Source organism: Hemicordylus capensis, chromosome 5 (assembly GCF_027244095.1).
Source record: "Hemicordylus capensis ecotype Gifberg chromosome 5, rHemCap1.1.pri, whole genome shotgun sequence".
Lineage (NCBI taxonomy): Eukaryota > Metazoa > Chordata > Lepidosauria > Squamata > Cordylidae > Hemicordylus > Hemicordylus capensis.
Window position 1 is genome coordinate 170894062 of NC_069661.1, and position 26372 is coordinate 170920433.

Consider the following 26372-nt stretch of genomic DNA (forward strand, 5'->3'; position numbering starts at 1 on the left):
ACTAAAATAGCTTTTACACCATCCTGCATCAACTTGCCTACAACTATGCTGACCAGGGGTAGTGGAAGGAACATATATAGTAGACCCTCTACTCATACAGAACTTGCGTACATCTATGAATTGCTTGAGGCCTAGGAGGTCCATAATTGCCCTGATCACCCAGCTTCAGGATGAGGAAATAACATGAGTAGAATCCCCTCAGCCGGTCTGTCCACCACACTGGCACTATTGCTCACTTCTCCAATAAAGTTCGTCTTTCTTCCTACAAAGCGAGAGTTGGGGGAGTGATCTTCATGTCCTTGAAATCTGGATATCACTGGTCTGATGTTATCTGGTGCCATGCTGAAGCATGACTGGCTAGTCTGATGACACAGGGTGGGAAAGGAGGTGGTATTACAGGCATGCCACTGATAGACAGTACCTCGGGGTTCAAAACTCTGGCAGGCAAAGATGGTATGTGCGGTGGACAACCCTGGGAATCAAAGGGACTTCTTGGAGGCATATTTTCCAGCACAGAGTCCCTGATTTTTGTTCTTTTATACAAAGCCCTTTTTGTGGTACAGCTTGTACCATTTCCTATTATCTTTACGGCCTTGATACCAGAAGCCAGAATGTTATCGATTGAAGTTCCAGTAGCGGGAAGACCCTTGAGTAGTCGGCGCAGAAGATGAAAAGCTCTTTGCTGTAAACTTTGACTTCCTTAAAGTCTCCATTGTAGCGTCTGTTTCACAAAAGAGACCTTTGCTGTTGAAAGGCAGGTTTTCAATGCGATCTCTCATGTCATTCTGCAAGGTCGAAGAACGTATCCAGGCATGGCACCTGAGAGAGACTGCAGTAGTCATTGTCCTAGATTCAGTTTCTGCTGTTTGGACGTACTTAGCTGCTGTCTGGTGAGTTCAGCCGATTTGTTAAGCATTTCCTCGTATTTAGACATAAAGTCCTCTGGTTTCAGCAAGGACAACTCCTTCTGTAAGGAGTCCCACAGGCAAAAATTGTAACGGGACATACAGGCCACATAATTTGCAATGCAAAGAGACAGGCTTGCAATCAAGTAAATATGACGTCCAGAAACATCCAACTTTCTACCCTCTTTATTGGAAGGGGTTGAATGACGGTGGCCCGATTTAGATGAGACAGCGCAATCTATTACTAACAAGTTCAGAATAGGATGCTTTAAAAAGGTAAGCATTCTCCTCTTTTATGCAGTAAAATGCTTGGAAGTTGGGGTAGAAGTTGGGGTGGATCTTCCCACACTGTCTTAGCCACTTTAGTGATAACTGGTAACACAGGCAAGGTGACAGGTTCAGTTGATTGTACTATGGCCATCATCTTGTAAACGGGGTCCTCAAAGTCTGGAGTAGGATGTTTTGTCTCTAGACATAGAAACCTAGCCATTTACTGCATCATCTTAGTGTATGATTTCAATTCCTCATTAGGTGAGGTGGAAGGTTTTGGGGGTATGTCCAAGGGTGGATCTGAAGGATGCTCCAGAATTCCCCCTTCACCATCAGTGTTCAGCTCCAATGAATCAGTGGAATCATAGAAGTCATCAGACTGTATAGGAACCACCTCTGGAACCAATACTAGGGGACCTGCTAGGCGTGCAGGTGGAGGTGGATGTGCACTATCTCCAGCAGTAGGTGGCATTATTGGACGCTGAGGTAAAGATGGTGCCACAGGTGTGACAGGCACATCAACCAGAAGGGGTGTAGTATGAACACCCTGGCTCACCCCCACGGTCGTCGCAGGCGCAGAACAAGATGGAGGGAGGCAGCAGGCTGAGGAGGCAGCACACATTGTTGTACAGAGACAGGTTGTTGTCGCACAATATGGCCTTGCAGCTTATGCTGCACCTTCCATAATTGAAATTCTGTGAATTCCAGTTGTGTTGCAGGAGACATCATGTGTCTAAAACCACATGCGTGTAGAGGGTCCCTTTGTGGCACAAAAGGCTGCAAAGGGACAAATGTATAAGACGGCCTCCACAGGGTCACAGTGGTGGTAGGTGTCAAAGTGGCTGGCGACGTAGCAGGTCATACCAGTTTGGAAGACGAGAGACCCATGCTGGTTGTAGAACTTGCAAAGGTGTCATAGATGGAGTTTTAGGAGTTGAATCTCCTTCCGCATCAACGTCCAAGCCGCCACTCAGGAACACCTGAAATGTGGAGCCAGAAGGAGTGCTGATGGAAGAGTCCAACATATGCATTAGCAACTTTGCTGTGATCTAATTGAAGAAGGTATCATCAGTATTGTCAAACAGCAGAGAAGACCTCACTGGCGTCCACGCTAGAGATAACATCAGAGGCTTATAGGAATGAGGCGGCACCATTGCCAATGGTGAACTTGGAACATTCCGTTGAGTCGATCCCTGTTCGACATCGGCCAACGATAGCGGCATGCTCGGTATCGGGGTCAGAATCGATGTCAACGTTGACATGACCGTCGATGTCAAAGGAAACATTACAGGGCCAGTGTAGAGTAGAGACATCTTCAATGTTGAAGGTTTGCGTAATGAAGAATCCATCCATATAGACAAATCTTGACAATGAATCGATGTAGGTGAAGGAGTCCTCAATCTCGATGGACATGGAGTCTTCAATTTATGTTTCTTTAGAGGTGAAGAGTCTGTGTAGGAAGAGACTCGATGCCATTTATTTTTCTTATGTCCGGCATCAGAGCTTCTCGGCTTTTTGAAGATGATCTCTTCTATGTTACTCACCAGGATTTTAGACTACACACACAGACCCTGACTCAGACATGGAAACAGTTGATGTCAACTTCGGCGCCGAACCCATACATTTTGATCTTGATGTCAACTCCAGGCTCAGCATCGGTGGATGCAGCGCGTCACCATATAGAGCTACTCTGAGGGACAATGATCAATTTTTCAGTTTGCTTTGAAAGAATTTGCAAATCCTAAAAGTGGCAGGGACATGCTGTTCACCCAAACACAGCAGGCACAGTTCAGGCTCATTAGTAGAAGGCAATTTCACTCTTCATTGAGAGCAACGTTTGAAAGTAGCCTTTTTTCCTCTCTGCTCCCTCCATTCTAACGCTAAAGCTGTAGAATTCCAAACTAAGTCCAATGTCCAGAAACCAAAGAATGGTAAACTCATAGTCCGTAGGTCAAAAAACACAATCAAATCCGATCAAATAAAGCTTTCTTTTCTAATCACTGAGGAGCAGCAACTCAAAGGTCTTGATGCATCAGTGGTCAAAAAGAAACTGAATAAAAATGGTGCCCGACTGCCAAGTAAAAGAAGGCAATGAGCATGTCTACGGCAGGGACGGGCGCCAGAGAGGAGCTAATTAATCCACCCTGAAGGCACAGTATCCTCATTTCTCATGATGACTGATCACTTCCAGATCTTCTTCCTCCAAGGCAGGAGTTGAGTTGGTGTGTTTTACCCCTGGAAAAAACAGGGAGGTTGGTAGATTCTATAGCATAGTCTGTTACAATGCTCAACACCCAGGCATCAGGTGTTATAAGATGCCAGGCATGGGGAAAGAGTGAGAGTTGGATGGGAGAAGGGGATATTACTTGACATACTTCCTGAGTTAAAGCATCAAAAAGTCTGCTTAGACTGGTTTTGGGATTCAACCCTTTGAGGCCGCCTTTGCCGTTGGTTGTATGGCTTTTTGATATTGTATTTGAAAGATTTCCTGAAATCTCTTCTATCAGACTGTTTGTATTGATATTTTCGTCTGCCATAAGTTTTGTACTTTTGTGAGTAAGATGTTGGTTGAGGGCTTGAAATGAATGTTTTTGCTGTCCATCGTGACTTTTTCATCCTTTTCGTGGTCTCATCAGTTTGAGTGCTGAAGAGACCTTCTCCCTCAAATGGTAGATTTTCAGTTTTGTCCTCAAATTCAGATTGAAGGCACATTGATCTAAGCCAGGCGTGTCTTCAAAGGGACACAGCACCTGCGATGGTCTGAGATTCTGTTTCCATTAAGTGCTTTGCTATACTCAGGTACTGCCTGGCAATGTCCATGGAATTATTCAGGGCACTCTTAAATTTCTCACAAAATACCTCAGGGACATCTTTAAGGTCTTCCTTCCGATTGTCCCAGATGGAATGGTGGTACTTCACCATGCAAGCCATGTAGGTGGCTATTTTTATGCATAAGAACAAGGTTGAATATAATCTATATCCCAATAGTCCATTGGTCTAGTTAAGCAGAAGTAGTGAAGAGCAGATTGACGGTACCTTTCTCTCCAGGGAGGAGAGCTGAGGGAGTCTTAGAGACTGGAGCTCTCTCCGAGTTTTCATCATCATCTAGGCCATGTATAGGGAAGCCTCTAAAAGTGCAGCCTGATGGGGTAGTAGTTGTAGAACCCATCAGAAATTCCAAATTTCTCATAGGGGAGATAACCCTCCTTCTACTGGAGTCAGACTCATCTCCATGGGTTGAATGAGCTGGAGAGGCTTCTGGTGAAAAATCTATGGGCTTGGTTTGGGTCACTGAAGTCAAGGCTATCAATGCTGATATCAGTGTAGCTGCTGTAGCCGTCAATGTCGAGCGTGGAGTCCAAGAAGTTGGTAGAGTAGATTTAGTAGTGGCTTTCAGTATCAAAGTGGATGTCTGCTTTGATCCCAATGTTGAGGGTCTCATGGTGCCCAACGTCGAGAGGTTTCACAGTAACTAGTGTAACTTTGAAACTTTGTTGCCCTCTTTGTACTGTGGATGGCAAAAGTGTGTGCTGGGATTTTCCCCGAAGTCGGTGCCAATGTTTAAGCCCCTTCCGACGTGGTCAACATCAATGTCTTGTTGCGGGATGTCGAAGGCCCCAGGCTGAATATACGTGCACACACTCTGCCTTGATACTGCCATGCTGAACAAAACTCATTCTGCACTGAGATGAAAAAAATCAGAGAGAGAACACTGATGCAAACACCCTGATGACCTCTCCCAGCAGTTTCATGTAGATGTTAAACAGCACGGGGGACAAAACTGAGCCTTGAGGGACCCCCAGAGGCCAAGGAAATGAGCAGTTTCCCCAGCACCACCTTCTGGAATTCCCCCTCAAGAAAGGGCTGGAACTACTCAAATGCCCCACTCCCGGACCCTATTCCTGAGAGATGGTCCAGAAGGATACCATGGTCAATGTTATCAAATGTTGCTGAGAGGTCCTGTAGAACCAACAGGGATGCACTCCCTGTCTTGTTCCTGGCATAGGTCATCCACCACGGTGAGCAAGGCAGTTTCAGTCCCAAACCCAGGGCAAAACCCAGCTTAAAAAGGACCTAGATAATCCTTATCACCCAAGACCCTTTGCAGCTGCAGAGACATCACATGCTCTAACATGTTACTTAAGTAAATAAATAAAATAGAACATTTGAAATCAGCCGATAGTTATCAAGGTTGGTGGAATCAAGGGAGGACTTATTTATTTATTTACTTACTTATTTATTTATCAAATTTGTACACCTCCCAAACCTTCGTCTCTGGGAGGTTAACAATAACATAAAACAAGCTAAAACATATACAAGAACTTAAAACAGTTTAACAATTATTTAAAAATCACCCAAAAATTAAAACCTTAAAATTTTAAAGAACTGAAAAAGCTTGGGTGAGGATGTGGGTTTTCAAATGCTTTTTAAAAATTGTCAGAGATGGGGAGGATCATATCTCAGTAGGGAGTACATTCCACAGTCTCAGAGCAGCAATCGAGAAAGCCCGTCCCCATGTGGCCACCAGCTGAGCTGGTGGCTACTGGAGACTGATCTCTCCGGACGACTTCAATGGGCAGTGGGGCTCATAATGAAGAAGACAATCTCTTAGATACCCAGGGGCTAAGACATTTAGGGCTTTATAGTCAAAAGACCCCAAAATACATAAGACTTTCTCAGAGGAGCAAACTGTCTCCAAGTACTGATCGCTATGGCGGTCAGAAAGAAACTGATTGCAGAGACGCCCAATCGCCACTAGAGGCTACTACAGTCACGTGCAACAGGCGGTTGCCGGCGTCACAAGGAGCTAATGAATTCTACCCAAATCTGATCTGCGCAGGCGCAGAACCCACTATTTATGGATGATGGAACCACTATCCAGATCTAGCACTTTGTATTTTGCCCAGAAGCCTATTGGCATCCAGTGCAACTCTATCAGCAAAGGAGTGATGTGGTCTCTCTAAGATGACCCAGAGACCAACCTGGCTGCCACATTCTGTACCAACTGAAGCTTCCGGACTACGTATAAAGGCAGTCCCACATAGAGCACATTGCAAAAGTCAAGTCTAGAGGTTACCAACATATGTACCACTGATTTGAGGTAATTCATCTCAAGAAACGGACGCAGCTGGCATATCAGATAGAAAGCACTCCTGGCCACCTGGATATCAGGGAGAAGTGTGGATCCAGAAGTACGCCCAGCCTGCAAACCTGTTCCTTTTGGGGAAGTGTGACCAAAAATAGAACAGGGAGATCAAAATTGTCTCTGAAACTCTGACCCCGTACAATAAGTACCTCCGTCTTATCTGTATTCAGTCTCAGTTTATTCTCCCTCATCCAGCCCATTACTGCTTCCAGGTAAGCATTTAGGGAGGAAATGCCATCTCCTGAAGAAGATGACAAGAAGTAGATCTGGGTGTCATCAACATAACACCCCGCTTCAAATCCCTTGATGATCTCTCCCAGTGGTTTCATGTAGATGTTAAAGAGCATTGGAGAAAGTATGGAGCCTTGAGGGACACCATACTTAAGCTCAGATTTCGAAGAGCAACAGTCTCCAATTGATACCATTTGAAATCTATCCGAGAGGTAGAAGCGGAACCACTGTAAAACAGTGCCTCCCACCCCCAACACTCTCAGACGTTCTAGAAGGTTACTATGGTTGATAGTATTGAAAGCCGCCGAGAGGTCCAAAAGGACCAACAGAGTCACACTTCCTCTGTCCATTCCCAACTGGTCATACATCAGGCCAACCAAGGCAGTCTCCACCCCATAGCCCGCCCAAAAGCCAGTTTGAAATGGCTCTAGATAATCAGTTTCCTCCAAGACCACCTGGAACTGAGAGGCCACCATCCTCTCAATTACCTTGTGCCCAGCCATGGGAGGTTGGAAACAGGCCTATAGTTGCTCAACTCAGAGGGATCTAATGCAGGCTTCTTTAGAAGAAGTCTAATAATTGCCTCCTTAAGACAAGGAGGCATCCTGCCCTCCCTCAGAGAAGCATTTATGATTTCTACCAGGTCTCTTACAACAGCCTCCCTACTAGATAGAACAAGCCATGTTGGACAAGGGTCAAGAGAAAACAGGTTGCTTACCTGTAACTTATGATCTGGATGTGATCCATTGTAACCATAAGGAATGGGTTCTGCACCTGTGCAGGGACCTCGTGGGCTGATTGATTAGCTCCTCTCGACGCCCCTCCCGCCTGCACGTGCTGTGCTGAGTTCGTTAAGATTGGCGTTTGGGCCGTTTCCTTTTCAGTTTCTCGCAGACCGCCCATAGGGACGATCCACAAGACAATTAGTTTCTCTCCACCAACTGATTCTGCAGCAGGGATGGCTCGGGAGGGACTTATGGCTACAATGCATCACATCCAGATCGTAAGTTACAGGTAAGCAACCTGTTTATCTGGATTGTGATCCATTGTAACAAAAAGGAATGGCTTACCCCCTTATGGAGGTGGGTGCAGATGACCCACAGCATATGCTAACACCCTCTTTAGAACAGTTCCCCCCAAATTTGCTTCTCATGCCATCCTCAAATCTATAGCGTAATGTTTGACGAATGGTAGTTGAGAAGACAACGTGGCCGCCATGCAGGTATCTGACATCTTGATGCCCGATAGATGGGCTGCTGATGCTGCATAAGCTCTTGTAGAGTGGGCACGCACCGTCTTGGGCAGTGTCATCTTTTGACACTTATATGCTTGGAAGACAAGTTCCACTAGCCAGTGCGCTAGGCGTTGGCAAGATATCGGACGGCCCTTACAACGTCCCTTATATGAGATGAAAATTTTTCTAATTTTTTGGAAGTCATGGGTCCGATCCAAATAATATAGAAGAGCCCTCCGCACATCTAGTGTGTGGAGTGCCCTTTCCAAATCTGTCTGCATTCTGGAAGAAGGTAGGCAGGATTATTTCCTGATTCAAATGAAATTCAGTCACCACCTTTGTACGGAAGCGTGGATCAAGCCGCATCACAACTTTGTGAGGATAGAACTTTGTGTAAGGCTTATCCATACGTAGAGTTGTCAATTCGCTTACACGTTTTGCCGACATGACTGCTATCAGGAAAGAAGTCTTCAAGGACAGAAGCTTAATGGGTATTGTTGCCAAAGGCTCAAACGGACGCTCCATAAGAGCTGACAACACCAAAGACAAGCTCCACTGCTCCATAGGGCGACATACAGGTAGATACAAGTTGTTGAGGCCTTTTAGGAAATGCTTACACTCCAGGTGGGAAAAGACAGATGAACCATCCCAGCCTTTATGCTTTGCTGAAATGGCAGCCAAATGCAGCCTAACAGAGACATTGGCCAGGCCCTTTAGCTTAAGCAAAGTTAGGTACATCAAAACCTCGCATGGTGTTGCGCGCAAAGGTTTGAGCCCCCTTTCTCTCATATAAGCTCGATAGCGCTTCCATTTGCAGCGTCATTGCGCCTTGTAGTTTCACGCCTGCTATTTAGTAGGGTTTCTTTCAAAACCCGATTCTCCAGGCAGTCATCTTCAAAGCCTGAACCTCAGGATGCAATACTCTTCCTTGCTCTCTTTGCAACAGGTCCGTTCTATGTGGGAATTTGCGGAAATTGCCCCTCAACAACTGCAGAAGCGGGGCAAACCACGGCTGGTGTGGCCACCAGGGGGTCAGCAGAATGCAGTTCGCCTTGTCCCTTATCACCCACACCACTGTCTGCCCTAACAAAGGCAGCGGTGGAAATAGATACAGTAGACCCACATTCCAGGTGTGTTGAAACGCATCTCCTAGGGAACCCCGGCCTATGCCCACACGAGAGCAGTAGTTGACACACTTTTTGTTGGCAAGAGTTGCAAACAAGTCTCTTGAGGGGACCCCCCAGTCCTTGAATACCTCTCTAAGATATACGGTTTTTATCTCCCACTCGTGCCTTTGGCCATAGTCGGTGATCCTGCTGAGGCTTTCAGCCAAGCAATTGTTCACCCCTCTTATGTGGACTGCCATCGGGTAGACTGGGTGCTGTATGCACCAATCCCATAACTTTTGGGCGAGCAGACACAATGTCAAGGAGACTGTTCCTCCTTGGTGATTGATATAGGCAATTGCTGTCATATTGTCATTGCAGCTGTACAGTCTTCCCTGTGAGCAAAGGCTCAAACGCTTTGAGGGCCAGGAATACCGCCATCAACTCCAAGTAGTTGATGTGCTGTTCAGTCTGCGGTTGTGTCCAAGTCCCCTGGATGCAGTGGCCTAAGCAATGCGCCCCCCATCCTGTTAAGGACGCATCCATTGTCACCTGACACGTGGGAACCCATGCTGCCAATCCCACACCTTGAATTAGATTGCGCTCCTCCATCCACCAGCGTAAACTTTTTAAAACAACTGGTGGCATTGTCAAGCGCAAGTTTTGATTGTCCACATTGGGGCGAAAGTTGTGGAGATATCACAGTTGCAGTGTGCGCATGTGTAACCATGTATACTGCACAGTTGTGGTACATGAGGCCATTAGACCCAGCAGCTTCTGAATCCGTACAGCCGGTTGCGGTAGGGTTTCCATAAATTGCTAGATGAAAGATTTTATCTGGCAAATGCGCTCCAATGGCAAGAACGCTTTCTCCATTTCCAAATCTAGTACTGCTCCGATGAAGCTCACCCGAGTCATCGGGTCGAGATTCGATTTCTTCCAGTTGATGTTGATTCCGAGGTCTTCCAACAGGTGCACCACCTGTTGTATTTGTTGCATCACGAGTTCCCTGCTGGGATTGACCAAGAGCCAATCGTCTAAATACGGATAGACCATCATCCCTTGTGTCCTCAGGTAGGCTATTACAACTGCCACCACCTTAATAAAAACTCTCAGTGCTTTTACTTGTGGTGGTTCCCCTGGATGCCGACATGGAAGTAGGCATCCTTCAAATCTAATGTTGCTGCCCATGTCCCACGAACCAATGGGGCAGGATAGACTGTAGAGTGATCATTCTGAATTTTTGTTATCAGAATCTAACAGTCGAGACCCCTCAAATCCATTATAGCTCGGATCCCGCCATCTCTTTTTGGGATCTGGAAGTAACAGGAATAAAAACCCGTCAGTCTGTTCGTCCACTGCACAGGTGTAATTGCTTGCTTCTCCAGCAACACCTTGACCTCCTCCTGAAGTATTTCCGTGGCCGGCGTGTATGTCAGCCTCGAAAATGGAGGCCTGGTTTCGAATTCCAATGCATATCTTGTCTGCACTATACGAAAGACCCACCGATCTGATGTTATATTGTGCCATGCTTGGGGCATGGCTTGCCAGTTTGATGGTATTTCTGGCAACCACAAGACCGATGGTGGGGGTCCTGGATAGATTGGCTGGTGGCGGTGGAATCGGGCCAACGGTTTGGTTGTAAGGTTTCACAAGGTTGTGCAGTGAATGAACAGTCCCATCAAAAGCTCTGTTTGGAAGTGTCCTTATCCTGTTGTCGTGTTGCTTTCCCTTTTGCCTTTTGGTTATACCCCCTATTGCACTGAGAGGGTCGGTATTGCCTCTTGTAATCTTTCCTGTCCTGAAATCTATTGGGCCTCAGCCGAGAATAAGATCGGCCCTTAGATGTAGAACTGGCCCCACCGGAGGGTGCCATAAAAGTGCGAGCTGTAAATTTCGACTTCTTTAAAGTCTCCATAGACATGTCTGTATCCTCATGGAAAAGTCCCTTTCTATCAGAGATTCCACCCTGTCCTTCATATCTGGTTGGAGAGTAGTGGAACGGAGCCATACATGCCTGCGCATGCCTAATGCTGTAATCATTGTAAGAGACTCCATTTCCGCATGATATTTGAAGGCCCTCAATTGCTGCCTTGTCACTGCCATGGTCCTTTCATAGGTCTTAAACTTCCACTGGAACTCCTCCGGTGTCATAGATGTGGAGTCCTGCAATAGGGCATTCCACAAGAGATGGTTATACCGGGCCATGCAGGCCGCATAGTTGGCAATTCGAATTGCTATACTAGCCGTACTATAAACTTTTCTCCCCATGACATCTATCTTCCTTCCTCCTCTATCCGCAGGCATTGTGTGGCGGACACCACCCTTAGACGTTGAGGCACAGACTACAACTAATGAGTTGGGCACTGGATGGCACAGCAGGTAAGTATTATCTTACTCACTGATTCTGTACAGATTTTCTAAACGTTTAGAAGTCAGGGATGTGACATGCATGACCTCCCACACTGTTTTGGCTGCTTTGCTGATTGCCGGAATAATAGTGAGTGCAACTGGATGGGACGTTCTTGATTTCCCCATCATATTGTATACTGGGTCTACAATATCTGCATCAGGAGATTTTAGATCCATTCCCAATGCCTCCGCTATGTCCCTTATCAGGGCGTGATACGCCTTCAATTCCTGAGTTGGCGAAGTAGAGAGTCTAGGCAAACATCAGAGGGGGGATCTGATCTCCGACTAAAGTCGTTAGATTCTGAGCTAGCCTCCAAGTCATCCCCCATGCTAGCATGACCCGGGGAAGGTGGCGGCTCTGAGGGTGGAGGAGTAGATTCCTCTTGCCACCAGGTTTTTCCGGAATTTGCTTTCCCTGTGGTCGAATCTGTGGCAGCTGTACAGCTGGTTGCTGGGGCTGCATGACTGAAGGTTGAAGTTGCATTGTCGGTAGTTGTGGCACAGCTTCTGGTAGTGCCTGAATAGTAGGCCCCTGAGATTGCAACACAGGCTGTGGAGCAGGAGGTCCTTGCAGGGATTTCCAGCGCAGGTAATCTGCATAGTCCCCGGCAAAGTATGCCAGAAACCGCAGCTGTGGGTAGGTTGCCCTGAAGGTACACCCTGGTGCACCAACACAGAGGGTTCCCCTTGCAACAAGGTTGAAGCCGGAACATGTATCTCTGGTTCCTGAATATGTAGAGGTGCTTAGGATGGAGTCTTAGCAGCCTAACTGGCACCTCCTCATCATGTTCATCATCCAGCCCAGTGCTCAGGAACCCTTGAAAGGTAGATCCAGAGGGAGTACTTGAAGCTGAGTCAAGTAAATCACGTAGTCCTGCACACTGTCCTCCATCCTGCACACCAAAGCCTGGTGTAGAGGGTGACTGAAAGGGGGTCCGGGCTGGAGACAATAGATGAGATAGTCTTCCCCCCGCAGGCACCAGCGTAGACGTCGTAGATCCGTTGTAAGCTTGATCAGACACTGTCAACGTCACTGTCAGCATCGAAAATGCCGTGGTCCATGTCGATGCTGTGGTCAATGTCGATGCTGTTGCCAATGTCAATGCCAATGTTAATGTCGAAGTCGGAGAACAAGCTTTCAATGCCATGGTCAACGTCGAGGCCGAGGCAGACTCATCCAAGTCGCCATCGAAAGCCTGTGCCGATACAGGGGAAGGAGTATGGTGCGCCTTTAACTTCGGCACTTCCAAGCCCCTAGCAGTTAACTTCTGTTGGCGGTCCCGATCTCTGTGTCTTTCCTTTTTTTACTCATCCTTAGTGATGTGCCCGGACTGGTTCGGAGGCCATTCTAAAGGCCTCCAGACCGGTCCGGACATGAGTGATTTGGGTTCGGATAGATTGGGTGGGGGGGTTGCTTTAAGGGTGGGGGAGCGTTTACTTACCCCTCCCGCGCTTTCCAACTGCGGCGGCCGTATTTCTTTTAGCTATGGGGCGGCAGGATATCTCCGAACGTTCGGAGAAGGGGCGGCAGGCAAAGGCTTCTTACAGCCTTTGCAGCAGCAGCAGCAGCTCCGTTCGGAGAAGGGGCGGCAGGCAAAGGCTTCTTACAGCCTTTGGAGCAGCAGCAGCAGCAGCAGCAGCAGCTCCGTTCGGAGAAGGGGCGGCAGGCAAAGGCTTCTTACAGCCTTTGCAGCTACATTGGGGAGGGGGCGGCAGGGGCATTTGACAGAGGAAAGTGGAAACAACAGAACATAAAAAATCTGAGAGCCAACAACGCCGATCGCTTAAAGAGATAAGGGAAGTAAGGGCGCACGCGCAGCCAAGCGGGGAAAGGGGCAGCAGGGAGATATCCTGCCGCCCCATAGCTAAAAGAAATACGGCCGCCGCGGTTGGAAAGCGCGGGAGGGGTAAGTAAATGCTCCCCCACCCTTAAAGGAACCCCCCACCCCAGTGCCGGACCGCAGCTCCGCGGTTCCGTGCACACCCCTACACATCCTTGGGCTTTTTGAAAATAACATCCGTGTTCTTGGTAGCACTGGACAGCGCGGTTTTAGACTGCTTGTGTGCAGTTCTGCTGCTACCGGACTCCAGGGGGCCCGATGCTGACTGAGTGCCCGACATCAAAGGGGAGCCCGTTGAGGCACCCGGCCGAGTGCTCGACATCGAAGGGGAACCGGTTGAAGTACCTGGCCGCAGCATTGGCAGAGGGCCTCATCATACAAAGCCGCCCGGAGGCGCAACGCCCTTTTCTGCCTTGTCTGTTTTGAGTACAAGCAACAATCTTTACAAGCTGCAGTATTGTGCTCTTCCCCCATGCACATCAAGCATGAGTCATGACAATCAGTCGACGGTAGTTTAGCTGGGCATTTCACACATCTTTTAAAGGTTTTCTTTGTCTCCATTTCGATAGCGTGAAAACTAAGGCAAACAATCCTTTCACCAAATCAGATAGTCCGTAAAGCAAACTCAGTCCGGAGTCCGTTCCAAGGTCAAAGGAAAAGAGGCAAACAATCTTTCTAACAAATTTGTCCATCTAGAGTAAAGAGTAATCCGTGTCCAAATCCAAGTTCAAAGCCACCTAATAGTTTAAGGTACTTTACTAACAAGGAGCCACAGCTATGAGGTATGATCGCTAAGGCGGTCAAAGAGAAACTGAAAAGGAAACGCCCCAACCGCCAATCTTAATGAACTCAGCACAGCACGTGCAGGAAGGAGGAACGTCGAGAGGAGGTAATCCATCAGCCCACGAGGTCCCTGCGCAGGTGCAGAACCCATTCCTTATGGTTACAATGGATCACAATCCAGATCAAGTGGTAGGCTTCACCGTTCCGAGCAGCTTCTCCACATCCTCAGGAGTCAAACTGAAACCGATCCAGTCGAACCACATAAGAGGAGTTGCTGGACACCTCCAGTTCAGACATTAACTGAATTAATTAATTAATTGTGGAGTCTCCATCTAAGTCGGCCCGAATCCGAGAGATTTTATCTGCAACACATCACAGCGGGTAACTGATGGCTCCAAATTCTGATTTAACGAGTGGGGGCACATACTAGCCCCCTCACAACCCTGAACAACTCCGCTGAATGTGAACCCGCGGATGCAATACGGGCAAAAAAGAACTGCTTCTTTGCCGCATGTATTGCCTGAGCATAGATCTTTAAATGCCATAATCTGTCGGATTTGAGTCGAGTCTTTCTCCACTTGCGCTCCAGTCACCTACCTTTCTGATTCAGCCCCTGTAGATCTGCCGTATATCAAGGGGCCAGTTCCAGAAAAAGTGAGAAGTGGTTGTAAGCCTAACCTTAACCAGATGGTGGTCCATTCATGGCAATGGAGAAATCACAGGAGTCCCCACCCACGGAACACCACCCTGATCAGAGTAAAAGACCAAATCAAGCGTGTGACCTGCAATGTGCATCGGTCCGGACACCACTTGGGATAGGCCCATAGTTGTCATGGCCGCTATGAACTCCTGAGCTGCCCCAAACAAACTGGTCCTGAAATGAACATTGAAGTCCCCTCATCTGCTCCTCTACAGAATACCCTGGAGGAAGAAGCTGGGACCAGACTGGGCCACTAGCCTCCCCCAACCAAGTCTCAGTGATACACACAAGGTCAGCCCCTTCATCCATAATCAAATCATGGATAAGTTCGGATTTATTTTGGACCGTCCTGGCATTGCAGAGGAGCAAGTAAGGCTATGTGGGTTGTTGGCAGTGCTCCCCGAGGTCACAGAGCTGGCAGGACAGTCAGAAAGGGAAAACAGCTATTAAATTTCTAACTACCCTTCCCCTGGAACGGCCTGCTGACCTGCCAATGTTACTTCTTCTATTCCCCACCACCACCAGAATAGCTGCACCACATTCAATGAAGACAATGAGACACCCCTGTCTCCCCATCTCTAGACGAACCCAGACACATTACAACTACTTCAACCCAATCTCACCAACAGTGAAGTGAGCAAGAATTTTCTGTAGCCATTCAAGTTAGTAAGTCAGCCCCACCCTCAGTCTCACCTCTGAAGGCCTCCCAGAGGCAGCCTGCACTGGCGGCTGCACCACTGGCTGCAGCCCACTCTAATAAAGGCCAAGAACTCAGAAGCCCAATGGGTGTGTCTCACACCCACACCAATCAGGCAGTCTGGCTAGATGCAGAATATATATAAACACAATTAGAGTGAACTCAGCCCCTGATGGCAAACAGGCTGCAGAAAGGAGGACAAGAGCAAAGAAAAAGCCTTGGCCAGACTCCTCCCCACCCAAAGGACAGTGGAGCATAGGAGCCAGATAAGAACTCCTTACCCCACAGTCGTCTTCCAGTCACCTTTCTTTTTAATAGTGATCTTACCACTGCCTCCTTGAGGCTTGGTGGCATCTTGCCCTCCCTTACCAAAACATTAATAATTGGCTCGAACCACCTACCTATTCCTTCCCTGGCAGATTTTACTAGCCATGAAGAGCAAGGGTCCAGAGCACATGTTGCTTCCTGTACACTGCTTGGGACCTTGTCCACTTCTTCAGGTTGCACTAACTGAGAATAATGCACCACAATTGGACTAGAAGGTTGCTGAGGCACATCTCCTGGAACTGCCAAAATCCTGGAGTTCAAATCGGCATGGATGCAAGCAACTTTATCTGCAAAGTAACAAGCAAACTAGTCACAGCAGACTCATGAGGGCCTGTGTAAAGTAGTGACTTTGCCACATGAAACAGTTCTGCTGACCTAAGTAATCCTCTAAAAATATTCCTGATAAGAGTATCAGGTCCAATTGTTCCCTTCTCCCCTCCCCACCAGATTAGCACTGTGGATCAGAACCTATAAGTGAAGAACATTATGCTCCTCTGCTATATTACTGCCAATAGAAAGAAGGAGGGGATCCCAAACTATAAAATAGATTGTCAAAATAAGTACTTACAAAGGAAAACAACATGGAAATAATTCAAACTTCTAATAAAATTAATTAACTACCATTCCAGTGAGCTCAAACAACTGTCTGAATCCTTCCAAGAGAAGCCAGATGAAATGGAGAGGAGAGGAAAAACTGGAGCATAATTTTTGTCAATTCCCACTTAAAATTTAGCATAGATTTAAAAAATCAGACTAAGAAGCACACAACTTCAATTCCTGAAATTTACCATTTTAGAGTGGTCCCACTCAAATTTGCAAATAGAAGCCAAATAGTATAGGCTATTTCCTTAGGTGTAAAGGCAGATCTTAATTTTGTGAGGAATGTAACCAGCTACCTTCTAGAGCAATTATTACTTGAGACCCAGGTAATTCTTCCGGTCCCACAGGAAAAACTTCAGATGTTTTGGTTGCAGCATCACTTGTTCTTAATTGTAGTGGAGATTCATGTTCTTCCAGTATCAAGATGTTAAAGGGTTTACCAGAGGGTACACTCTTAAGTGAAACACTTGTAGAATCCCAGTCTGATTCATCTAAAAAAGTTAGGACATGTTTTAAGATTAACATATTAAATACTATTTATTGTATTCAATGCCATACATACATAATTTACTCAAAAGACTACTGTATATTAATAATCTAATGTATTTTAAGTCAATAAACAGCAAGACCCAGGGCCTGTAGCAGTAGGCAAGAAAACAAACTTTTCTGTGGTTGAAATACTCATTATTCCTATAGTATTAGCACTAGTCTCCTAAAAATATTAATATATATATACTTAAGGGATTCCAGTAAGCAACCTTGTATAAAAGTATCTTGCATTTACCATAGTATCATATGGTATCAAAAGAAACCCAGTCATCTATAAGTTGTGGGTGAGGAGAGCAGTGGAAATGTGAAAAAGCAACACTCTCCATATTCACCAGCTTCTATGATGGGAACTATTTTTCCCTTCCTCTCCACCCCCACCCCACTTTATGGTGGCCTAGTGTACCTTCTGCAGTACTATATTTGTTTTTATAGAGTATTTGTGCTTATGCTTTATCTTCTATGCAAGAGCAAGAAATAGAAATATGAAATAACCTTCAATATCATCAGCATCATCTAAACCAAGTTTTTCCATTAAATCTGTGAGAAGAAAAATAAGACATACGTCAGCTTAAAACATTATACAAAAGGTGTTTCTCTCTATCCCATTGTAGGCTGAGCCGAAGTTGCCAATGAAACAGGGATCCAGGAACACCCCAGACCCTCAAAACACATCAGATGGAAGGGGGCAGGGAAGCTTCAAGTAGTTCCAAGCAGGAAAACAAACCTTGGGTGTGACAACATAAAAAGGGTGATGCTCCAGCAGCTTCTTGGAGCAGACTGTCAATTTTTATGGCCACAGTCCACCCAGAGGGAATTGGCCCCTTCACTACCATAAGGAAGACGGCTTCTTAAAGGGGCCTTGTCCAATTTCTTAAGCACTGGTTTTGGCAGCACTGGCAGGTCCTTAAGGGACTCTTCTGAGTCAGAGGAAAGTGAAAGGGCTGTGACCTTGGTGATCAGGTGAATTGCTTGCTTGGGTTCCCATAGTTATCCTGGTGTGTGTGGAGTACCAGTGGAACGGGTTACATAGCTCCTGGGTAAAAGGTACTTCCCATCCTGTCTCATCCCCTGCATGGTCCACTTCATCCCCAATTAGGAAAGAGGCCCGAAATCCAGAGTCATGATACTCCCACCCTATCGATAATTGATTATAGAAAACATGACCTGATTTTTGCTTTTCTCTGGTCTCTGTCCCCATTACAAGAGGAGTATAAGAACCAACATGATCCACATTTGCTTCAGTGGTCTCTGGCTACAAAGGCAATTCAACAGAGAATGAAATAAAACAGCATAAATATCTGAATTAACAATTCAATGTATTTTCTGCAATATAATTACAGAACAATATTTACCAGCAAGTCATCTGATTTCCCTGGGAAATGAAAAAAGGAAAATTTAAGTTGCTTATTTAATAACCATCTGTTGCAATTTTCAGTTGCTATCTAGTATATTAAACACTTTAGAAACTTGTTTCCTATTTTTGAAATCTCCTTGTGACCTACTAATTAAAAAAAACAGATACAGTTCTATTGATCACAGACTGAACATTGAAAACAAAACAAAAAAACATACTTGAAAAGACTAAGACTGCAAACTTACCTGTGAATAAGCATTACTGAACACACTAAGATTTATTTCTGAGTAAACATATGTAGAATTGCACTATAAGTCTTTGCTAACTGGAGGATTTTAGGAAAGTTGGCCTTTTGAAGAAAGTTTAATTTTCAAATAGAGCATTACAAAACAAAAGGGAAGGAATTGCATATATTTGAAACTATGATCATACATGTTCTACAGTCCTAAGAGAGCTTTTCCTTGCCCAAGAATTAGTAAAATCTTGTAAACAATCATTTTAAGACTATAGCTGAAAACAGAACTAAAGCAGACAGAGTGAAATTTATGATCAACTTACCATTACGGGCTTCTTCTGAAATACTGTGCATATGTGATCTGACTTTAGAAGGAGATGTAGGCAAGAAACCAACACTTGGCTTTCTGGGACTTTCTGAAATACACTAGTGGAAACAATGAAAAACCCCAGATATAAATAATGTTTAAGTTTACCTTTCCTACAGAAAAAAAAATGTGCAACAGAAATGACTTTGCAAATTTATCTTACTACAGAACTCAAAAAGTGTTCAGGTACCTGAGACAATTTCTAAATAGGAACAAAGATATATGACATTTATTCATATTATCTAGAAATTCCTAGCATTTTACTTACAGCTGAAATACATGAACAAGCTTTGTTAAGAAGAATGTTGACTAGGATTATTAACTTAAACTATTAGAAACTGAAAAAACAGGTTGCTTACCTGTAACAGGTGATCTGGTAGTGATCCGTTGAGTCCATAAGTAAATGGGTTCTGCGCCTGCGCCGGCACCTCTCGGGCCAACTAGGTAGCTCCTCGCGACGCCCAACCGCCCACTTGCACGTGCTGCTGCCTGCTAGCTATATAGAGCGGTTGGGCGTCTTCCGTTAGTTCTCTGTGCAGACCGCCTCTTCCGTGCAGCCTGACATCAGACGTTACTCCACTCTTCTGCAGCGGGGTTGGTTCTGGGCGGGTCTTATGGACTCAACGGATCACTACCAGATCACCTGTTACAGGTAAGCAACCTGTTTATCTGGATCGTGATCCGTTGAGCCCATAAGTAAATGGGTGAGTAGTAAGCTAGACCCCCATGGTGGTGGGTGCAGAAGGTCGCCCTCTAAGGCAACACCCTCTTCAAGACAGCTCGCCCATACTCCGCCTGGCGCGCCATGCGCAAGTCCACTGCATAGTGTTTAATAAAAGGCTGCTGGGATGACCACGTAGCAGCCAAGCAGATGTCGTCCATCTTAATGCCTGAAAGATGAGCAGCAGAAGTTGAGTATGCTCTAGTAGAGTGCGCCCGTATAGTTTTGGGCAGTGCTACCCCCTGTAGCTTATATGTCAGCAGGATAAGTTCTACCAACCAGTGTGCTAAACGTTGCCGAGACACTGCCTGCCCCTTAAACTTTCCTTTATAGGCCACAAATAGTTTATTTGTCTTTCTATATTGTCTAGTCACTCTCAAATAGAACAATAAGGACCTACGCACATCTAACGCGTGCAGTGCCTTCTCCAGTGCCGTATGTGGGTCCTTAAAAAAAGTTGGCAGGACTATTTCCTGATTTAAATGGAAGTCCGTAACTATCTTTGTTCGGAAACTTGGGTCTAGTCTCATCACAACTTTATGTGGGTAGAATTGGGTATAAGGCTTATCTACTCTCAAAGCCGTCAATTCACCCACCCTTTTGGCCGTGGTTATAGCTATCAGAAAAGCAGTTTTAAGCGTTAACAATTTCAGGCTAGTACAATGTAGTGGTTCAAAAGGTCCCTCCATCAATGCCGATAGAACCAATGATAGACTCCACTGCTCTAAAGGTTTGCGTAGTGGAGGATACAGATTATTTAGTCCTTTCATGAACCGTTTACATTCAGGATGGGTAAACACCGTTTTTCCATCCCAACCAGGAAGTTTTGAGGACAGTGCCGCCAGATGCACCTTCAACAAAACGTTTGCAAGGCCCTTTACCTTCAGATAGAGCAAAACCTGACGCACTGATGCACGGTGTGCAACAAACTTATTTGCCCTTGCAAACATTACAAATCTTTTCCATTTACATAAGTAGCTGCGTCTCGTTGATTTCTGCCTACTGTTTAACAGGATGGATTTTAAGAGGTTATCCTCCATGCTGTCAGCCTTAGTGTCTGGATTTCTGGGTGCAGTATCATGCCTCCTGATCTCTGGAGAAGATCTGGCACTGGTGGAAGACGGAAATGGTTCCCTCTGCATATGCGGAGCAGCAGAGCAAACCAAGCCTGACGTGGCCACCAAGGGGCTATTAGAATGCAGTCTGACTTGTCCCTCAAGATCTGTGCTAACACCCGATTGAGGAGTGGCATTGGTGGAAACAGGTAAAGCAGCCCCTTGCTCCAATCGTACTGAAATGCGTCTCCTAGAGACCCTACACCCACTCCCGCACGAGAGCAGTATCTCCTGCATTTCTTGTTCTCCTCCGTGGCAAACACATCCACAGATGGTGTCCCCCAGCGATCGAAAACTTGTCTGACACACTCCTGTCTGATTTCCCACTCGTGCCTCTGGCTGGTTTGCGTGCTTCGACTCAAAGCATCCACTAGTTGGTTGTCTATACCTCGAATGTGTATCGCCATCGGGTACATGGCATGCATGATGCACCATTCCCACAATTTTCTCGACAAGGTGCAAAGCGTCGGTGAAACCGTCCCTCCTTGTTTGTTCAGGTAGGCTATAGCTGTAGTGTTGTCCAGGTGGACCTGCACAACAGAGCCTCGTAGTTGAGGTTCAAAGGCCTTTAGAGCCAAAAACACAGCCAACAGTTCCAGGTAGTTGATATGCCTCTGGGCTTGTTGAGGTGTCCACTGTCCCTGAATGCAATCGGGGCCGCAGTGCGCCCCCCACCCCAGCAGCGAAGCATCGGTCGTGACCCATGCTGTTGGAAGCAGAGGACAGAAAGGTACCCCCCCTAAGAGATTTCCCTCGACTAACCACCATTGTAGGGAAACTAGTACCTTCCTGGAAAGGTGCAGTAGCATGTTCTGGCTGTCTATATTGGGTCGGAAAAGGTCCAGGTAGCAACGCTGCAGGGGCCTCATCCGAAGCCTTGTGTAACGAACAATTGTGTTGCACGAGGCCATCAAGCCTAAAAGTCTCTGTACCTTTCTTGCTTTTTGAACAGGATTGGCCAGGAATTGTTCCACCAGAGACTTTATCTGAATGTATCTGTCGCGTGGTAGGAATGCTCGACGTTGTTCCAAGTCCAGAACAGCACCTATGAAGCTCAGCTGCTTCCTGGGAGTTAAATTTGTCTTTTTCCAATTTACGTTGAGACCTAAGTCCTGGAGAAGTTCGAGCATCACTTGTATCTGTGTCTCCAGTAGTTTCCCGTCTTTGCCCACCAGGAGCCAATCGTCTAGATATGGATAGATCACCAGGCCCTGAGTTCGAAGGTGCGCAATTATTACTGCTACTACTTTGGTAAAAACTCTCGGAGCAGTTGACAATCCGAAAGGTAGAACCGCGTACTGATATACTACTTCCCCCACGGTAAATCGAAGGTACTTTCTGTGGTTTTCCTGGATGCCCACATGGAAATATGCGTCCTTCAAATCTAACGTTGCCGCCCACTCCTCCTGATCTAGGAAGGGTAGAATCTCCTGCAACGTTGTCATCCTGAACTTTCGGGCCCAGACAAAGTTGTTCAGTCCCCTCAAGTCCATGATCGCCCAGATCCCGCCATCCCTCTTGGGAATTTGAAAGTAGCGGGAGTAGAACCCAGACAACCTTCTCGCCCACTGCACTGGAACAATTGCACCTTTGTCCAACAATACCTGTATCTCCTCCTCGAGTACTGAGGTCGACCTTGTGAAACGCAGGCCGGAGAATGGTGGAAGAGTGATGAACTCTATCGCATAACCTGTCTCCACAATCCTCAGCACCCACTGGTCTGATGTTATGTTGTGCCATGCTAAAGCATGGCTTACCAGTCTGATGGTTGAGTTGGCAACTACAGGGCCGATGACATTGGTCCTGGCAATTGGTATTAAATGCAGTGGGCTGGCACAGCAATCAAAAGGACTGCTTCGCACCCTCCTTGTTATTCCTAGAGTTTTGATTTTTGTTTTTGTTGGCGTTGTTGTTTCCAAAACCCCTAGGCCGCTGATAGGGCCTATTTTGTCTTCTGAAATCCCTCTTGTCTTGGAATCGGTATGACCGTTGCTCATTGTAGTTGAATGTACGAGGGCCAGCTGCCGTGGTTGGTACCATAAAGGTCTTGGCCGTAAACCTTGATTTTTTTAATGTCTCCATGGTTGCATCTGTGCTTTCATGGAAGAGTCCCTTCCCATCAAAGGCCAGATTTTCTACTCTGTCCTTCATATCCAGCTGGAGAGAAGTTGCGCGCAGCCAAGCATGACGCCTCATCGTGACAGCAGTCACCATGGCCCTTGACTCTGTCTCCGCCAAATGTTTAAACGTACTTAGCTGTTGCTTTGTCACAGATGTTGTTTTCTCAAATACTTCATGGAGCTTTATTTGCAGCTGCTCTGGAGACATTGAAGTAGAATCATGAAGTAAGTTGTCCCACATCAGATGGGTGTACCGAGCCATACAGGCTGCATAATTAGCAATTCTGATAGCCAGGCTCGATGTGGCGTATATTCTTCTCCCTAAAACATCTATTTTTCTTCCTTCCTTGTCTGTTGGCGTTGTATGGCAGCGGCTGCCCTTTGATGTTGATGCGCAATCCACCACCATAGAGTTTGGGTCCGGATGGTGTATCAGGTATTTCTCCTCCCCTTCATGGACCCTATATAAGTTCTCTATACGTTTAGACGTAGGATTTGCTGTCTGGACACTGTCCCAAGCTGTCTTAGCTGCCTTTGCGATGGCAGGGATTATTGGTAGGGAGACTGGGTGAGACGACTTACATTGGAACATCATGTTGTACACCGGGTCAGTAGACTCTGTTTCGGGGAGTTGCAGGTCCAAACCCAATGCTTCAGCCATTTCTCTAATCAGGGAATGGTATGCCTTGAGTTCCTCTGTAGGGGATCTTGAAAGACATGGTAGGACCTCAGAAGGAGGCTCCACCTGTCGACTGCCTTGATCAGAATCTGAGTATTCTGATTCAAAGTCTTGGTGTGTTGAAGCAGGAGACGAACCCCTGGACGATGGGCTTGGCGGAGGTGGGGTGCTTTTCCTTTTCCGTTTTCCAGCAGGTTTCTCTTGCAAAGGTAGCGTAGCCTGGGGTTGTGTTTCTAAATATGCAGCTGCTCTCTCTATAGGTTGGTGCGGCTGCATAGCCTTCCATCTCAGGTAGTCTGTGAAATCGTGTGGCAAAGAATGTCTAAAACCACAAGTGTGTGCAGGCTGCGTGGCAGGGTGGCGTATGCTCCCATCAGCTATACCCGCCAATGGCTGCACCACCGCCAGTGGTGATTGGAGTAAGCTCTCAGCTGCTGCCCTAGGAGAAAGAGATGGGGTCTTAGGTGGCAGGAGCCCTTCATTTTCTTCCTCTCCATCATCTTCTCTATCCAACCCCCCACTCAGGAAACCATGAAATGTGGATTCCGCTGGGGTGTTTGGGCCAGACTCCATCAAACTTCTAAGAGCAGAAGTCGCACTACGGTCTGAACGCTGGCCACTCAATTGCTGTGGTGTTGATGGCGATTGTTGTGGGGTACGAGCAGGTGACAGGGAACGGTGTCTTTGAGGCTGAGAATGCTCTCTCGGTATCGAGGTAAGTTTCGATGTCGAGGATTCACGGCTCTTTGCTGTTTTCGACGTCGAGGACTTCGATCTCGACGACTTCGATGCCGAGGACTTCGATGCCGAGGACTTCGATGTCGAGGGATCCATTACCCGCTCTCTGCTCGATGTCGAGGGCTTTGGTACCGATGATCTCGATGTCGAAGGAAGGGTCGATGCTGACAGACCTCTCCTGCTCCCCTCTGCCGGGCTAGATGTTCGAGGTTCAGCACTCCACTCGTTCTCCGAGCCCTGCGCCGATGAAGGCGATGGGGTCGTATGTTTGCGATTCTCTCCAGCCACAGTCTCTGGCGCGTCTTGCCGGCACCTTTTCTCACGGCGTCTTTGGTCACTAGAGGAGACCTCCAATGGCCTCTTAAAAGTAGGATCAGTGGACACGGTTTTAGACTGCATAGAAGCAGCTCCGTGTCCCTCCGCACCTAATGCTGCTTTCGATGTCGAAGGCACTTCTGGGCGAGGCGTAGAAGGGCGCAGCGCGTCCTCATATAAAGCCGCCCTCAGACGCAGTGCCCGGTTCGTCCTGGTTTGCTTAGAGAAGGCACAACAGATCTTACAGGCAGCCGTATTGTGTTCTTCTCCCAGGCATATGAGGCAGAGGTCGTGGTGATCAGTGGAGGGTAATTTAGCCCTACACTTCTCGCAGCGCTTAAAGGTAGTCTTCATCTCCATTTTCCGTTTCCAGTCCAGTTCATACACAAAATATCCGTCCAATCTTTCGTCAAAGTTATACCGCTAAGAAGTTATCACGTCCAAAGTACAGTCCAGAGTCAAAATTACCAGAAAAACAGTCCTAAAGTATGCCTAAGCACTAGTAATCACAATAGTTTCTGCTACCGAGGAGCCCAAGCGAGGTCTGAACGCTGTGGCGGTCAAACAGAAACTAACAGAAGACGCCCAACCGCTCTATATAGCTAGCAGGCAGCAGCACGTGCAAGTGGGCGGTTGGGCGTCACGAGGAGCTACCTAGTCGGCCCGAGAGGTGCCTGCGCAGGCGCAGAACCCATTTACTTATGGGCTCAACGGATCACGATCCAGATCTATTAGAACTGTGCGACAAGTTGTACAAATTACTCCAGCAATGTTTGCCTTTCTCTCTCTCAAGATGATTGCTTACAAGCATCCATACTGTGCATGGATGTCTCTGTTCCCATTTCACAAACCTACTAGGACTCTCTAAGCACCTGGTTAGATTAAAAAATGGCTCTGTATTCCAAAAAATAGGAAATGGTGCACATCTAAAAAAAAGCAATGCTACAAAAATTATGAATTGTGACCCAAGATGCCCTTCCTCATACAAAAAGTGGGTAGCATCCAGGCCTTTAGCAAAGAGGTGCTCTGTTGGTGAAAGCTCCTTCCATTTATGAAGAATTTCACTCACACAAAGATCTCTTCCATTTGCACAACTTTCCTTCCATGCACAAAAGGAGCTTCTTACAATGATGCACTGTTGTTACCCTTTGGCTTACCTCACTGAAGGACTATTTGCTCAAGAAAGGCAACACCAAATCAGGGATGTTCACCTGTTTGAACAGCTTTGTTCACAGAAATACACTGTAATTCATGTCATTAAACCTGTCATCCGTGAGAACCTTAAAAACCTGCAACTTATGGACAAAGTGAACTGGCAGAGTATGCCTAACCCTGCAGCATATCATCCTCATTATTGTGACAGAGAATTTCATATACAACAGAGCAGCTATGCTTTGAAACGAACACATTTTTATTAGCCTACTTTCCTTAAGGAAAGCAAGCTTATGAGATCACCTGGCATTCTGCGTGTGTGTCTGTGCGTGCCTATCAACTCTGCAAATGCCTGGACCAATATGAACCAAACTAGGTACAGTTGAAGGGACACATAGGGATGCCTCAATGGTGCAGTTTGTGATAATGTCATCCACTCAAATTCAAGGTGGCGGATGCATGAATATTTGAGGCGCAAGTGGGTTAGGCCCCTAAAGCCTATGGCAATACCCATTTCAAAATACTTATCCCAAAATACTTATCCCTGCTAACTTAGCAAAGAGGCACCTTTTAACGTGGTGATTCTCTTTTATTTAGCAGGGGGAAAGTAACTGGCTCTATCCACCCCCAGCACAGTACCTCCAGTGACTGTTGCTGTTGTCTATCTTATGTTTCTTTTTAGACTGTGAACCCTTTGGGGACAGGGGTCCATCTTATTTATGTATTACTTCCCTGAGCCATTTTTAGAAGGGTGGTGTAGAAATTGAATGAATGA

At 46.6% G+C, this 26372-nt stretch overlaps 1 protein-coding gene across 11 annotated transcripts in view; it reads right to left on the reverse strand.

The window, feature by feature from the left end:
* The window catches only part of LOC128328269 (ankyrin repeat domain-containing protein 26-like), a 206753-nt gene that overhangs the window by 122850 nt on the left and 57531 nt on the right, over nt 1-26372 (reverse strand). For all 11 annotated transcript variants that reach the window (XR_008309108.1, XR_008309107.1, XM_053258090.1 and 8 more), the window contains 6 exons: nt 18714-18816; nt 18154-18173; nt 17966-18053; nt 17294-17338; nt 16549-16743; nt 15727-15939 (listed from right to left, as the gene is read on the reverse strand). Coding sequence is in view for 9 of the 11 variants with exons in the window: in XM_053258090.1 (XP_053114065.1) it covers nt 15727-15939; nt 16549-16743; nt 17294-17338; nt 17966-18053; nt 18154-18173; nt 18714-18816 (664 nt within the window). In the remaining 2 variants the exon portion in view is untranslated. The remainder of the gene's footprint in view (nt 1-15726; nt 15940-16548; nt 16744-17293; nt 17339-17965; nt 18054-18153; nt 18174-18713; nt 18817-26372) is intronic.